The sequence below is a fragment of the Phyllobates terribilis genome, unplaced genomic scaffold (assembly GCF_046119375.1).
Source record: "Phyllobates terribilis strain yellow unplaced genomic scaffold, ASM4611937v1 Scaffold_3__8_contigs__length_932513732, whole genome shotgun sequence".
In the NCBI taxonomy this organism is placed as follows: Eukaryota; Metazoa; Chordata; class Amphibia; order Anura; family Dendrobatidae; genus Phyllobates; species Phyllobates terribilis.
The window spans coordinates 205,248,812-205,263,969 of NW_027362763.1; the positions used below are offsets into that span (position 1 = coordinate 205,248,812).

General features: G+C 44.9%; 1 protein-coding gene across 4 annotated transcripts in view; it reads left to right on the top strand.

Annotated features, from left to right (window-relative positions):
• The first annotated feature begins 3,342 nt into the window (after window positions 1-3,342).
• The window catches only part of LOC141259092 (coagulation factor X-like), a 70,108-nt gene continuing 58,292 nt past the window's right edge, over window positions 3,343-15,158 (top strand). For 2 of the 4 annotated variants that reach the window (XM_073674574.1, XM_073674576.1), the window contains exon 1: window positions 3,343-3,457. In XM_073674574.1, the coding sequence (XP_073530675.1) occupies window positions 3,344-3,457 (114 nt within the window). In that variant the 5' untranslated portion in view covers window position 3,343. The remainder of the gene's footprint in view (window positions 3,458-15,158) is intronic. The other 2 variants (XM_073674577.1, XM_073674578.1) reach the window with 1 other exon arrangement.

A 15,158-nucleotide genomic window follows, 5' to 3' on the forward strand; every position in this document is an offset into this window, starting at 1 on the left:
AGCTCAAAGTGCAGCGCCAACATAGGGCAGGATCACCACCAAAACATGGAGGAGCAGATAGCCGAGGTCCTAAGCCGGGTGCCCCAGCGCCACTGGGTTGAGGTGCTGCCGTAGCGAGTGCCGCTTGGTTAGAGGCGGACACAGTCGGAGTGGACAGAGCGTCCAAGCGGAAGTTGACTGTCCACAGATAGAACAGGATAGTATCCTGTTGGGATCTCTGGCGAGAGACCTCTTGGTACAGGTCTGAGAGCGAAGGAGCCTGGGAGCCACCGGATTCCATGGCCTGTGCAAACTGTTACAGATCCGGGTGGTGGAACCTCTGTGCCGTGATACAAGGAGGGACCAGAGGGGTGTAACTAAGTGCCTACCCGGACCGACCCTGGCCACATGGCGACTTAGTCGACTCCGTGAACCAAGGAGGGACCGGGAAGGTGAACCAGGTGCCACTATGGGAATGACCTTGTGTGAGAGCAGGCGACTCCCACGGGACTGATGGACGAAGCCGACAGGCACAGCTGATGAGCACGGCTGGTAGACAGGCAGGTGATGCGGGTAGTCAAGCAGGCTGGCTTGGCAGATAGACATGCAGGCGGGCACGACTGATAGACAGGCAGGTGGGCACGGCTGATAGACAGGCAGGTGGGCACGGCTGATAGACAGGCAGGCGGGCACGGCTGATAGGCAGGCAGGCGGGTACGGCTGATAGGCAGGTGGGGATGGCTGATAGACAAGCTGGCAAGCACGGCTAATAGAAAGGCAGGCGGGCACTGGAACCTGAGGGCTGGAGAGGCCAGGGGGAGGAGCGGGGAACGCCGGACCGGAGCCGCGGTGGTGAGTAGATCGGTGTCTCTGTCGGGCAGGAGGCAGAGACGCCAACGCTACACTCTACATATATTCTATTCTGTGTTCCTGCTGCCACTGCTAATATACAGCCACACCTCTCCTGCCCATCCTTTGTGTTCTTTATATATACTGTACTGCTGCTGGGCCTGCACAAACCTAAAACTGCTCCCAAAAGAGATACTTTTTGGAAGTTTGTTTAAAAAATCCATTGCTTATTCACTTTCCAAACATTAAATCTGTTGCTGTTCTCCCTAAAAAAGGATAATTTTTGGATGGCTTGTTAAAAATCCATTGCGCCTTCAATTTTTAAATAACAAACCTGTTGCTGATGCAAAAAAGTATAATTTAAAGTCATTGCTTTTTCAATTTCCAGACAACAAACCTGTTTCCCATCCCAAAATAAGAAATATTTTCAGACAGTTTATTAAAAGCCATTGCATCTTCTCTGGTCCTACTGTTTGTGTAGTGGGTAAGAAATATAATTTCTATATGATCAATATTGACTTTTACAGCAAAAATGTGATGGCTGCCAATAAAAGTTCAACTGTGTTGTCACACCTGAAACAAGGCTTCTTGCACCGACTAAAAGTGAAAAAAAGTTTTGTTTAACTATCTTTTATGAATTCTACTGATAGATAAAGAAATACATTTTTTAAATATTGTCACAGACTGACTTAAACGAGCTGTATGCTGTCTGGGCCCTGTGCTCATGCTTTAAATTTCTTCTTCATTGGCCATACTGTCTGAGTCCTCATGCTTCTTCATTGCTAATTCACTTTACAAATACCAAACCAGTTGCATTTCCCCAAAATGGGATAATTTTTAGACTATAGCTTGTCAAAAAGCCATGGCTTTTTCTGCATACACCATATATGTATAAACACTGGTATGGCAGGCGTTACACAACAAGAATATTTGTTTGTTTTTTATTTTAAAAAGCATAAAATGTCCAACAGTGCAGTATTTTATTAAACAGGCTGTTGGTTACTACCAGCTAAGATTATTTTACCCATTATTTTACCTATAGTCATATGTGTTGAGGTCTTTTTGACATTATACAGCCTGTTTTTGCATTAAAAAGCTTGAAAGGGGTTGGATACTGTCCTAAATGTGTTGCGCACATCTTTTCCAGGCAGTTGGAGGCTTTGCAGTACCTTTGATTCACAAAAAAAAATTAGATTTGAGAGTCCTCAGTGGTTGATACCTTTTAATGGCTAACTGAAAAGATGGTAACAGATTGTAAGCTTTCGAAGCTACTCAGGCCTCTTCATCAGGCTAGTATAACCCAATATCTGAAGAGTCACATATTTATACACATTAGGACACTGAAATAATGCAATAGATGAGACAGGTAATGTTAAGCAGAGCAGTTACTGTGGGAGAAATATAAACAGTTCTGGCTGTAAATACTGGATTGGTTCATAGATAAGGACTGTTATGATGATCCCAAAGTTCTGAGGACCACATTCCTTAGTTGATGTAGATTGACATAAATCCATGTGACACATTCATTCCTGCTCTGAAGGTGTCAAAGGTCATCATCAATTTATATTCCCAAACCTTTCTGTCTCTCTGAGATTTGAAGTTACCTTTTAATACCAATAATTTCATGTCTGTGATGTTGTGATCAGGTAAACAAAGATACTTGGCCACAGGTAGATCTATTTTTTCTTTTATTGTGTGGTGATGATGATTCATCCTTGTCCTAAGTTTTTGCCCTGTCTCCCCTACATACAGACCACCTGATGGACATTTGGTGCATATAATTAAGTACACTACATTAGATGTAATGCAGCTGAAAGTACCTGTGATCTTGATTCACAACAAATCGATTCACAGTAAATCACATTTTTGTGAAAAATGTGTTGAAGCCTACAAATTTAAATGTCAATGTCAATGTCATTTAAATGTCAAAATATTTGCTCATCTCTATAACAAGATCGTTATGGTCATATCTCATTTTTGCCAGACTTTTGCGCATTTTAAACTGCACCCTTTTCTAGACAAGCCATACCCCTCCTTAAAACCACAGCCCTTTTCCAACTGCATTGCAATCATTTTAAAGATATAATAAATACACCTAAAACAACATGCTCCTAAAGTGTGGAAAAATTTGGCAGATTTTCTGCCCAAGGTGAGGTACACAGACTCTATCAGTCTTTGGAGCTCTAATGTTAACTGGTTCTATTCCTTCCGGTTGGTCTCATTTTTTGTGTGTAATTCTTTCAATATTAGTGAAATATGTTCAAGATTTCTAAAGTCCTGCAAATCTCCCTACTTCACAAAGATGAATGAAAGCTTTCATAGACGATAACTCTGTACAATATCTTCTGGAGTAATATGCTCAAATCGTGGACTCCCATTTACTATACAACTGGACTCTGCTGCAGGTCTGCTCTGTCTATCACATTTCAAGCTTCAGAACTTCCACCGCTGCCTCATTGCTGAAGCTAGGATTTTGTTTGTTTGATGTACCTCTTGCCAATGTTTGTTTGAGATGATGATTAACTACATGTGCTCAGCAGACCCCACAGATATACCTGTTATACAGATACATCTACACACTACAGAGCATACTCAAGAATATTCGCAGTGTTCTCACACTCCCACCAAGGTAAGTACCACCATACAGCAAATATAATGATACATATTGAAATAGGTTTAATAAAAAAAGGACTTAGAAAAAGAAGAATTACACTTTGTTGACTGGTGTCATGTAGTTTCTGAATCTTATAGGTCATCACCCTGAGATGCGTTTATATAGAAAGGAAAATTTGTCATTTTAGAGTCAGTTTGTTATTTTTTGGGGTCCCTGTGTGAAAACAAATGTACAAAATAAACTGTATATGTCAATCAAATCATAGAGCGTCTAGCTAAAAAAAAACACTAAATCCGGAAGTGGTGAACATTTCACAATGTACTTTTTGGATTTTGCAATGTTGAACTGGACAAGATTACATAATAATATCACTTTAGATCAGGGATGGGCAATTAACCCGAGGGGCCACATGAGAGACCATGCATATTGTGGAGGGTTGAATCAATAGGCTGAAATTAATTCTGTTCAATATTAATATATTGATTATAATTATTATTTTACATTAATATTAATTGTATCACTTAATATTGATCAGAGTAAAGTATGCTGATACCTCCTGTAATGCAGCGGCTGGCGGCATTACTGTAATGATCCAGGGTGTGTTTTGGCTGACCATGTTACCTCCCCCTCAGGTGACTGATCACATGACTGTGACATCAGCACAGGTCCTGTGTGCACTGGAAGATATATAAACCCTGGTAGTTTTGAAACAGGTGAAAAAAGGCGTGAGGCCTGTTCCCTGTGTGTGGGACATCGTGGCCTGGTGAGGCCTAGAAAGAGAGGCCTGGTGAAGCCTGGAAGGCAGAGGCTGGATCCCCCTGTGTTTAGGATGCCAGTAGCCTTGGAGGGTTAGAGGCCTGGTCCCTGTGTGGGACTCCACTAGCCTGGAAGGCAGAGGCTGGATCTTCCCTGTGTTTTTGAGATACCAGTAGCCTTTGAAGGTACAGTACAGACCAAAGGTTTGGACACACCTTCTCATTTAAAGATTTTGCTGTATTTTCATGACTTTGAAAATTGTACATTCACACTAAAGGCATCAAAACTATGAATTAACACATGTGGAATTATATGCTTAACAAAAAATTGTGAAACAACTGAAAATATGTCTTATATTCTTGGTTCTTCAAAGTAGCCACCTTTTGCTTTGATCACTGCTTTGCACACTCTTGGCATTCTCTTGATGAGCTTCAAGAGGTAGTCACCGGAAATGGTTTTCACTTCACAGGTGTGCCCTGTCAGGTTTAATAAGTGGGATCTCTTGCCTTATAAATGGGGTTGGGACCACCAGTTGTGTTGTGCAGAAGTCAGGTGGATACACAGCTGATAGTCCTACTGAATAGACTGTTATGGTATGTGCACACGATGCAGAAATGCTCAGGATTTTTTCCTGAGCATTTCTGCATCTCCCTGGCAGGAAAAAACGCATGCGGATTGTACATGCGGTTTCCTGCCAGGGACATGCGGAAATAAAGCGGTCTTCACCTTCATTTCCGCATGCGGGTTGACAAGCGCTTCCCAAGCGATTTTAGCATCACTTGGAAAGTGCTTGTCAACTTCACACTATATAAATCCATGCAACCGGCATGGATTTATATAGTGTGTGAATGTCAAAAAATAAATATATACTTTACCCTCTGATGGCCCCCGGTGTCCTGCTTCGCTCGGTCCCGGCTACCGACAGTGAAGACTGAAGGACCTGCCGACGTCAGCGTCACGTGACCCGTCACATGACTCTGACGTCAGCCAAGGTCCTTCTTCATTCAACCGCGAAGTGCCGGGAACCAAGCAGGAGCGCTGCGCGGGCCGTCAGAAGGTGAGTATATATATATTTTTTATTTTATTCTTTTTTTTTTAATGGTACCTGGGTCTGGATGAGAGTCCTCTCATCCACACCCGGGTACCATCCGCACACTAGACCACATGGAATGCGCATCAACATATACAGTGATGCGGATTCCATGCGGTCTAATGCAAGTCAATGGCGCCAAAAAAGCAGCGTTTCCGCAAAATTAATTGACATGCTGCGGATTTTTGAGCGCAGCGTTTACGCTGCGGAAAAATCCGCATCATGGGCATAGCACATGCGGATTTCAATTGGGGAACATTGCTGCCCTTCTACCATGCGTTTTTCATGCATTTCCGCGGCGTTTACGCAACTGCAAAAACGCAGCGGAAACGCATGAAAAACGCATCGTGTGAACTCAGCCTTAGAATTTGTATTATGGCAAGAAAAAAGCAGCTAAGTAAAGAAAAATGAGTGGCCATCATAACTTTAAGAAATGAAGGTCAGTCAGTCCGAAAAATTGGGCAAACTTTGAAAGTGTCCCCAAGTGCAGTTGCAAAAACCATCAAGCGCTACAAAGAAACTGGCTCACATGAGGACTGCCCCAGGAAAAGGAGACTAAGAGTCACCTCTGCTTCTGAGGATAAGTTTATCCGAGTCACCAGCCTCAGAAATCACAGGTTAACAGCAGCTCAGATTAGAGACCAGGTCAATGCCACACAGAGTTCTAGCAGCAGACACATCTCTATAACAACTGTTAAGAGGAGACTTTGTGGAGCAGGCCTTCAAGGTAAAATAGCTGCTAGGAAACCACTGCTAAGGACAGGCAACAAGCAGAAGAGACTTGTTTGGGCTAAAGAACACAAGGAATGGACATTAGACCAGTGGAAATCTGTTCTTTGGTCTGATGAGTCCAAATTTGAGATCTTTGGTTCCAACCACTGTGTCTTTGTACGACGCAGAAAAGGTGAACGAATGGACTCTACATGCCTGGTTCCCACCGTGAAGCATGGAGGAGGAGGTGTGATGGTGTGGGGGTGCTTTGCTGGTGACACTGTTGGGGATTTATTCAAAATTGAAGGCATACTGAACCAGCATGGCTACCACAGCATCTTGCAGCGGCATGCTACTCCATCCGGTTTGCGTTTAGTTGGACCATAATTTATTTTTCAACAGGACAATGACCCCAAACACACCTCCAGGCTGTGTAAGGGCTATTTGACCAAGAAGGAGAGTGATGGGGTGCTACGCCAGATGACCTGGCCTCCACAGTCACCAGACCTGAACCCAATAAAGATGGTTTGGGGTGAGCTGGACCGCAGAGTGAAGGCAAAAGGCCCAACAAGTGCTAAGCATCTCTGGGAACTCCTTCAAGATTGTTGGAAGACCATTTCTGGTGACTACCTCTTGAAGCTCATCAAGAGAATGCCAAGAGTGTGCAAAGCAGTCATCAAAGCAAAAGGTGGCTACTTTAAATAACCTAGAATATAAGACATATTTTAAGTTGTTTCACACTTTTTTGTTAAGTATATAATTCCACATGTGTTAATTCATAGTTTTGATGCCTTCAGTGTGAATGTGCAATTTTCATAGTCATGAAAATACAGAAAAATCTTTAAATGAGAAGGTGTGTTCAAACTTTTGGACTGTACTGTACGTGGCCCGGTGGCCCCATCTGGGAAGCCGTGAAGCCACAGCGGTGGCAGAACCGAACTGACTGAAGCAGCTAAAACCCGGCAAAGATAAAACGCTGTTTGATGTGGACATTTATATTGTTACCTTGCTGAAGGCTGTATCTGGAGCCAAGTGGACATATCTGTCACTGGAAAGGCTCTTGGACATTATATGTGTAATATGTCGGCGAGCCACTGAGATGGACTCGGTTAGGAGCGGTTTATGAGAAATCATAAACTGCTGGATTGTGAAATACCGGAAAGGCGTTGCATGTGTGTTTTAATTGACTCGGTGAAGAGAGTGTCCCCCAGCATGATGACTAGCGCTGCCTTACATGTGGTTGGAGAATGCGGGCAACTGCAGCCCGGTTGCTAGGGGCAACTACAGCCCAGTTGCTAGGGGCAACTTCAGCCTGGTTGCTAGGGGTAACGGTACAGGACGAAGAGTGTGGATGCAAGCATCTTGCTGTGGCTCGGGGGGTCACGAAGATTAAAGCATCTTGCTGTAACTCGATGGGGGTTACGAAAATTGTCCTCGCACTCAAACCTGGTTTGCTGTGGCTCGGCGGGGTCACGAAAATTAAAGCATCTGGCTGTAACTCGGCGGGGTTACGAAAATGGTCCTCGCACTCAAACCTGGTTTGCTGTGGCTCGGCGAGGTCATGAAAATTAAAGCATCTGGCTGTAACTTGGCGGGGTTACGAAAATTGTCCACGCACTCAAACCTGGTTTGCTGTGGCTCGGCGGGGCCACGAAAATTTTCCGGGGAGAGCGGTGTGAAGTGTCTAGTGTGAATAGTGTACCGCAATGGCTGTGAACGGATCAGCAAATGAAACTGAAGCTATTGAGCGATTAAAGTGCCAGTTAAAACCGCAGCATGTATTTGAGAAATGTCTACAGGACATGGTGCAGGAATGGCAGGAGCTGTTGGCACCGTATGGAATGGCGGCAGGGGACCATTCGGTGAACTCTCCGGGGGCGCCAGTATTGTTCCAGAGTGCCCGGGGAGGTGGTAAGAGTTGTTGTGAACTGGGTCCTAAGACTATTGCTGATTTTTTTTGTAAAAATCCCCCTACAGTGTGGGTGTCCAAGAGGGGGTGGAGTCTCAAAAGGGGGCAGATTTTCAAAAGAGCATGGAGTATAGAAAACCAAAATTTGTTACTGGTTGTGGGTTGGTACCGCCTAAAAATGACAATTTGACGGTTGATAACGGGGTAGCTCCAGTAGAAGGGGTTAACGTCAAAGTGGGAGGTGACCTGTTAGTCCACAAAACCATGGGGAGTGACACAGACCCTGTAGCTGACGGTGACACTACGAAAGTAGAAGGAGAGTTCAGTCAGGAGTTGCTAGACGAGGTTAGAAAGTCCCCCTCTCGTCGTCGACGGCGCAAGGGCCACAAAAAGGTTGCTCCTGTAGTCTTTGCTGCAAGTGAAAATAAAGAAAATGTAGTTCTGTGTGCCTTTGTTCCAAGTGTGGATCCTCCTTTAGAGGCAGACGAGGAGGTGACGTTGCCAGTAGCAACCTCCGGTACAGTACTGAGACAGAAGGATCAGGATCTGACAGCCCTGAAAGAGGAGGTGGCCAGTCATGACCCAGAGCTGGAGCCTATCAGGCAGCAGTATAAGAGTGACGTGCAGCAACTATGGGAAAACCTGGAGAGCGTGTCCTCAGACCAGCGGAGCCTGGAGTCTGAACGGCAGAAAATGTACCTGGTTGTGAGGAACTTACAGCGAGAACTGGAGGGAAGCAGCGAGGAAGTTAACCAATGGAAGGAAATGTTCCAGGAAATTAAGGAGGACCGCCGCAAAACCAAGGAGGAGGTTTTTAAATTGGAGATTGACAAAGCGGAGTGTGAAGATGAGTTGTGCGAGGTGAAAGATCGTTTCACCCTGGTACAGTTAGAGCTGTACCAAGTGAAGAAAGAGTTGTGTGAATCCAAGAAGGAGTATGGTGAACTCAGTGGGGAACTGCAACAAATTAAGAGAGACTATGAGGATCTCCTCAAGGTTAAGGAAAAACTAGAGGATGATAAGGCGGATGCAGACCACATGCGCCAAGTGGTTGAGACCACTCTGCAGGACACCCGTGATGAAAATGATGATCTCCGCAGAAAGACCCTAGGTTTGGAAGCTCAGGTGAAGGAGCTGCAGACGTTCTGTGATAATCTCCAAAGGGCAGAGACATGCCTTAAAGAAAGAATCAGCAAGATGGAAGCTGAGCGGAAAAAGATGGAGGAGTCTATCGGAGAAGCCACAGACCAGGGCCAGGAGTTGGCCACTGGAGATGGGAGGTATGAAGTTAATACCTCCACGAATAATGCGAGCTCGGATGATTCGGTGGGTGTAAGAGCCGAGATCAAGGAGCTCAAGGAGACGCTACAAGCCCATTTGAAGCAAGAGAAGCTTGAGAGACTGGCTGTTGAGAGCCGAGTGGGCGCATGGGAGACAGAGAGGTGTGAGAGAACTCTACTGTTAAAGGAGCAGTTGAAGCAGGAAGAGCTTCAGAGATGGGCTGCTGAGAGGCGAGTAGCTGAGCTAGAGGAAGAAGTTTTCGAGCTCAAAGGTCGCCTGGCAAAGTATCACTCAGTGAACGCGGCCTCCTTGGAGAAGGAAAAGGGGAAAAAAGTTGCATTTACTCCTTTATACTATTAGAAGGTGGACCTGAGGAGAGCTAAGAGAGTGTTAACAGAAGATAAGTATGAGATGGAAGTGTTCAAGACGGAAATTCTTGAATTTGTAGCTGTGAGTCAGCTCAGGGGAAGCATATAGGGTGAAGAAGCTGAAAGTCAGTTGCCCCTGAAACCTGAGCCAGATGATTGTTTGGAGACCACTGGTGAGACAGAAACCTCTCGGTACAAGTGCCTCATAGATGTACCCAAGGATTTGAGAGAAGAATACACCAGTGAGTCCGTGCATGAAGAGTTTAAGAAGGCCGTGGGAGCCTGTAAGGTGTACACGACCTCAGAAGCTAAACAACTGGTGGTCCTGTTCACAACCGAAGTCACAGTGAAGAGGGTGGCTATCCTAAGTGACATGCACTGGCGATGTATTCGCACAAAGCGGTTTCATAGAATCATAGAATCATAGAATGTAGAGTTGGAAGGGACCTCCTGGGTCATCTGGTCCAACCCCCTGCTCAAAGCAGGATTCACTAAATCATCTCAAACAGATGTCTGTCCAGCCTCTGTTTGAAGACGTCCATTGAAGGGGAACTCACCACCTCTCGTGGCAGCCTGTTCCACTCATTGATCACCCTCACTGTCAAAAAGTTTTTTCTAATATCTAATCTGTGTCTCCTCCCATTTAGTTTCATCCCATTGCTTCTAGTCTTTCCTTGTGCAAATGAGAATAAAGATGATCCTTCTACAATGTGACAGCCCTTGACATATTTGTAGACAGCTATTAAGTCTCCTCTCAGTCTTCTTTTTTGCAAGCTAAACATTCCCAAATCCTGCAACCGTTCCTCATAGGACATGGTTTGCAGACCAGTCACCATTCTGGTCGCTCTTCTCTGAACTTGCTCCAGCTTGTCTATGTCTTTTTTAAAATGTGGTGCCCAAAACTGTACACAGTATTCCAGATGAGGTCTGACCAAAGAGGAGTAAAGTCCGATAATGACTTCACGTGATCTAGACTGTATGCTTCTGTTAATACATCCCAGAATTGTATTTGCCTTTTTTGCTGCTGCATCACACTGTTGACTCATGTTCAGTCTATGATCTATTAGTATACCTAAGTCTTTTTCACATGTACTGTTGCTTAGCTCTATTCCTCCCATTCTGTATATGCTTTTTTCATTTTTATTGCCCAGATGTAGTACTTTGCATTTTTCCCTGTTAAAAACCATTCTGTTTGTTGCTGCCCACTGCTCCAGTTTATTTAGGTCTTTTTGAATCCTCTCTCTCTCTTCTCTAGTATTAGCTATCCCTCCTAGCTTTGTGTCATCAGCAAATTTAATCAGTTTACCCTCAATTCCTTCATCTAAATCATTGATAAAGATGTTGAACAATACAGGTCCCAGGACGGAGCCCTGTGGTACCCCACTTGAGACATTCATCCAGCTGGATGTGAAGCCATTTACAACCACCCTTTGAGTCCGATCACTAAGCCAGTTATGAATCCACCTAACAGTTGCCTGGTCCATTGCATACTTGGTCATTTTTTCAATAACGATGGTGTGAGATACTTTGTCAAATGCTTTGCTGAAGTCAAGATATACTATATCTACAGCATTTCCCTGATCCACCCAGTCAGTGATTCTGTCATAGAAGGAAATTAAGTTAGTCTGACATGACTTGTTAGTTACAAACCCATGCTGACTCTGGTTGATCACTTCATTCTTATCCATGTACTTACCTACATGTTGTTTAATAATTTGTCCGGTTTGAAGACGGTTGAAGACGGAACAAGTTGTCCGGTTGAAGACGGAACAAGCCATTAGACAACTGGAGCTTATGAGAAAAGCTCAAAGTCTGCATGAAGAGGTCATCCGGGTGCCTCAGGCTCTGGTGAGAAAGCTCATTGTGAGAAATGGCCAAACCATGCAAAAGATGGTAAAGAAGTCTGGTGTGATGAAAGTAAGCAGTCCACGTGATCGTCAGGACTGGATACCAGATGAAGACGGCATGGTGTCATTCTCCGCTGTAGGAATGGAAGAAAGTCTTGCATATATACGCATGCTGATGGGGTACCGAGTGACCTACCTGCGAGAGGTAGAACAGTTGAATCTCGCTAGACTGCAAGTGGAAAGACAGAATGGCCTGAGCAGCAGAAGGTGGCAGCCGTCTATAAATTGTGAGACCAGACAGAGAAAGGGCCCCCTAAATAACAGAATAGCTACAGCTGAAGTTAGAGACCTTTCAAGATGTCCTGAGGATAGTGGGTGTGGGTTTAGAGGTAGTGAGACCTCCAGTAACTCAGGTCTGAGTGGCCCATACAAACGACCTAAAAGAGTACGGGACAGTACGGAGTCGAACCGGACCTTAGATACCAGGGCGTGTGAGTCACACTGCTGTATGGACCGCTGGGAGAGGGGGAGGTCTGACAAGGTTATGACTGACCGCTGGGAGCAGGGGAGGTCTGACAAGGTTACGACTAACCGCTGGGAGCGGGGGAGGTCTGACAAGGTTACGACCCGGAAATGTGACTTGACGAAGTCAGTGACAGTGACAGATGGTGGGTCCCTAAGGAATGGGCTAATGTCGTTGACTAATATTCCAGGGGTTGAGCAGCGCAATTGTCAAGTACATGGTCTCTGTGTGAACTGTGGGTTAAAATGTGATTGTGTATATTATGTGTTCAACCCCACAAGTTTGAACAGAGGGGGGGGGGATATGTAATGCAGCGGCTGGCGGCATTACTGTAATGATCCAGGGTGTGTTTTGGCTGACCATGTACCTCCCCCTCAGGTGACTGATCACATGACTGTGACATCAGCACAGGTCCTGTGTGCACTGGAAGATATATAAACCCTGGTAGTTTTTAAACAGGTGAAAAAAGGCGTGAGGCCTGTTCCCTGTGTGTGGGACACCGTTGGCCTGGTGAGGCCTAGAAAGAGAGGCCTGGTGAAGCCTGGAAGGCAGAGGCTGGATCCACCTGTATTTAGGAAGCCAGTAGCCTTGGAGGGCGAGAGGCCTGGTACCTGTGTGGGACTCCACTAGCCTGGAAGGCAGAGGCTGGATCTTCCCTGTGTTTTTGAGATACCAGTAGCCTTTGAAGGTGCGTGGCCTGGAGGCCTCATCTGGGAAGCCGTGAAGCCACAGCGGTGGCAGAACCGAACTGACTGAAGCAGCTAAAACCCGGCAAAGATAAAACGCTGTTTGATGTGGACATTTATATTGTTACCTTGCTGAAGGCTGTATCTGGAGCCAAGTGGACATATCTGTCACTGGAAAGCTCTTGGACATTATATGTGTAATATGTCGGCAAGCCACTGAGATGGACTCGGTTAGGAGCGGTTTATGATAAATAATAAACTGCTGGATTGTGAAATACCGGAAAGGCATTGCATGTGTGTTTTAATTGACCTGGTGAAGCGAGTGTCCCCCAGCATGATGACTAGTGCTGCCTTACACTCCATATATACAGTATGAGCCCCACACAGTCCCTATATACAGTATGAGCTCCCACAAAGCCCCTACATACAGTATGTGCCCCCACATAGCCCCTTTATTTACAGTTTGAGCCCCCACATAGCCCAATATACAGTATGAGCTCACACATAGTCCCCCTATGTACAGCATGAGCCCACACACAGTCCCCCTATATACATTATCAGCCATCACATAGCCCCCTATATATTGTCTAAACCCCCACATGGCTTCTCTATATACAACAAGAGCCCTCACATAGCCTCCTAAATATAGTATGAGCACTCACATAGCCCACTATATACAGGCACACATCCTATACACATATGAGAAAAAAAAAACACATACTCACCTCACTCCCATTCCCCCAGTGCACTGCTCCCATCTCCAGTGCACTGCTCCCATCTCCGGTGCACTGACTTTCAGCAGATGCGATGTAGTGATGTCATCGCACCTGCTGTCTCAGTTGCACATGCTGATTGGTGGAAGAAGGAGCTGGTGCCCCCTCCTTCACCATTGTATTCGCCTCTATCTGCATCCTGAGGATGAAGATAGCGGTGATATTGGGACATGGGAGGAAGCAGCGGATGGGCAGCTGGCGATGGCATGGTGCAGCCCCTGAGACACTGTTTTCAGCCCTCCAGCTGTCGCCTGGCCAGACTGGAATAGTAAGTGGGCAAGGTATGGCCCGCAGGCCACAATTTGCCCAGGTCTGCTTTAGATGATGCATGAATTGGATCTGAAATAAATCTATGGCTGAAAAATAGTGTAATAATAGTTACGAGTTTTCAGACCTATAACTTTTCTGCTGGGCTATCATCTTAAATTTATCTAAGAATCATCAATAGACAATAACAAGAACAAATGTTACTTTGGTATTTCCTTGGTTAAGCTTACGAGGAAGAGAAATCCAACCATGCTGTAAAGATGACTTAAAGGTCACACATGATGTTGTTGCCTGAATATGGATAAGCGTTTCTTAAGATTTATCTGAATATAACTGTATGTTCAAGTTTCTTTTACCCGTTAAGTTTGTTGCCCTAAACCATGTATTTAAATACCCAGGCTATGGCAATGTGGCTTGTTGGAGCTCCCCTGGCCCCAAAGCTTTAGTTGGCTACACGTGTTGACACCATTTACTTTCTGACAAAATAGGAGTCTTAATGAAAAATAGGAAAAAGATGAACATTGATAAAAAAACAGCACCCTATGGGAACCTCATTTGATTCATTGGCTAGGAGTCAAATCACAAAGCATGTAGTTGTGCTGTTATTGGTGGTGATATAGTTTTGGACGTCCTTGTTGATACTCAAGGTGAAGCTACAGTTAGGTCCATATATATTTGGACAGAGACATCATTTTTCTAATTTTGGTTCTAGACATTACCACAATGAATTTTAAATAAAACAATTCAGATGCAGTTGAAGTTCAGACTTTCAGCTTTCATTTGAGGGTATCCACATTAAAATTGGATGAAGGGTTTAAGAGTTTCAGCTCCTTAACATGTGCCACCCTGTTTTTAAAGGGACCAAAAGTAATTGGACAGATTAAATAATTGTAAATAAAATGTTCATTTCTAGTACTTGGTTGAAAACCCTTTGCTGGCAATGACTGCCTGAAGTCTTGAACTTATGGACATCACCAGACGCTGTGTTTCCTCCTTTTTGATGCTCTGCCAGGCCTTCACTGCGGTGGTTTTCAGTTGCTGTTTGTTTGTGGGCCTTTCTGTCTGAAGTTTAGTCTTTATCAAGTGAAAAGCATGCTCAATTGGGTTGAGATCAGGTGACTGACTTGGCCATTCAAGAATATTCCACTTCTTTGCTTTAACAAACTCCTGGGTTGCTTTGGTTTTATGTTTTGGGTCATTGTCCATCTGTAGTATGAAACGATGACCAATCAGTTTGGCTGCATTTGGCTGGATCTGAGCACACAGTATGGCTCTGAATACATCAGAATTCATTCGGCTGCTTCTGTCCTGTGTCACATCATCAATAAACACTAGTGACCCAGTGCCACTGGCAGCCATGCATGCCCAAGTCATCACACTGCTTCCGCCGTGTTTTACAGATGATGTGGTATGCTTTGGATCATGAGCTGTACCACGCCTTCGCCATACTTTTCTCTTTCCATCATTCTGGTAGAGGTTGATCTTGGTTTCATCTGTTCAAAGAA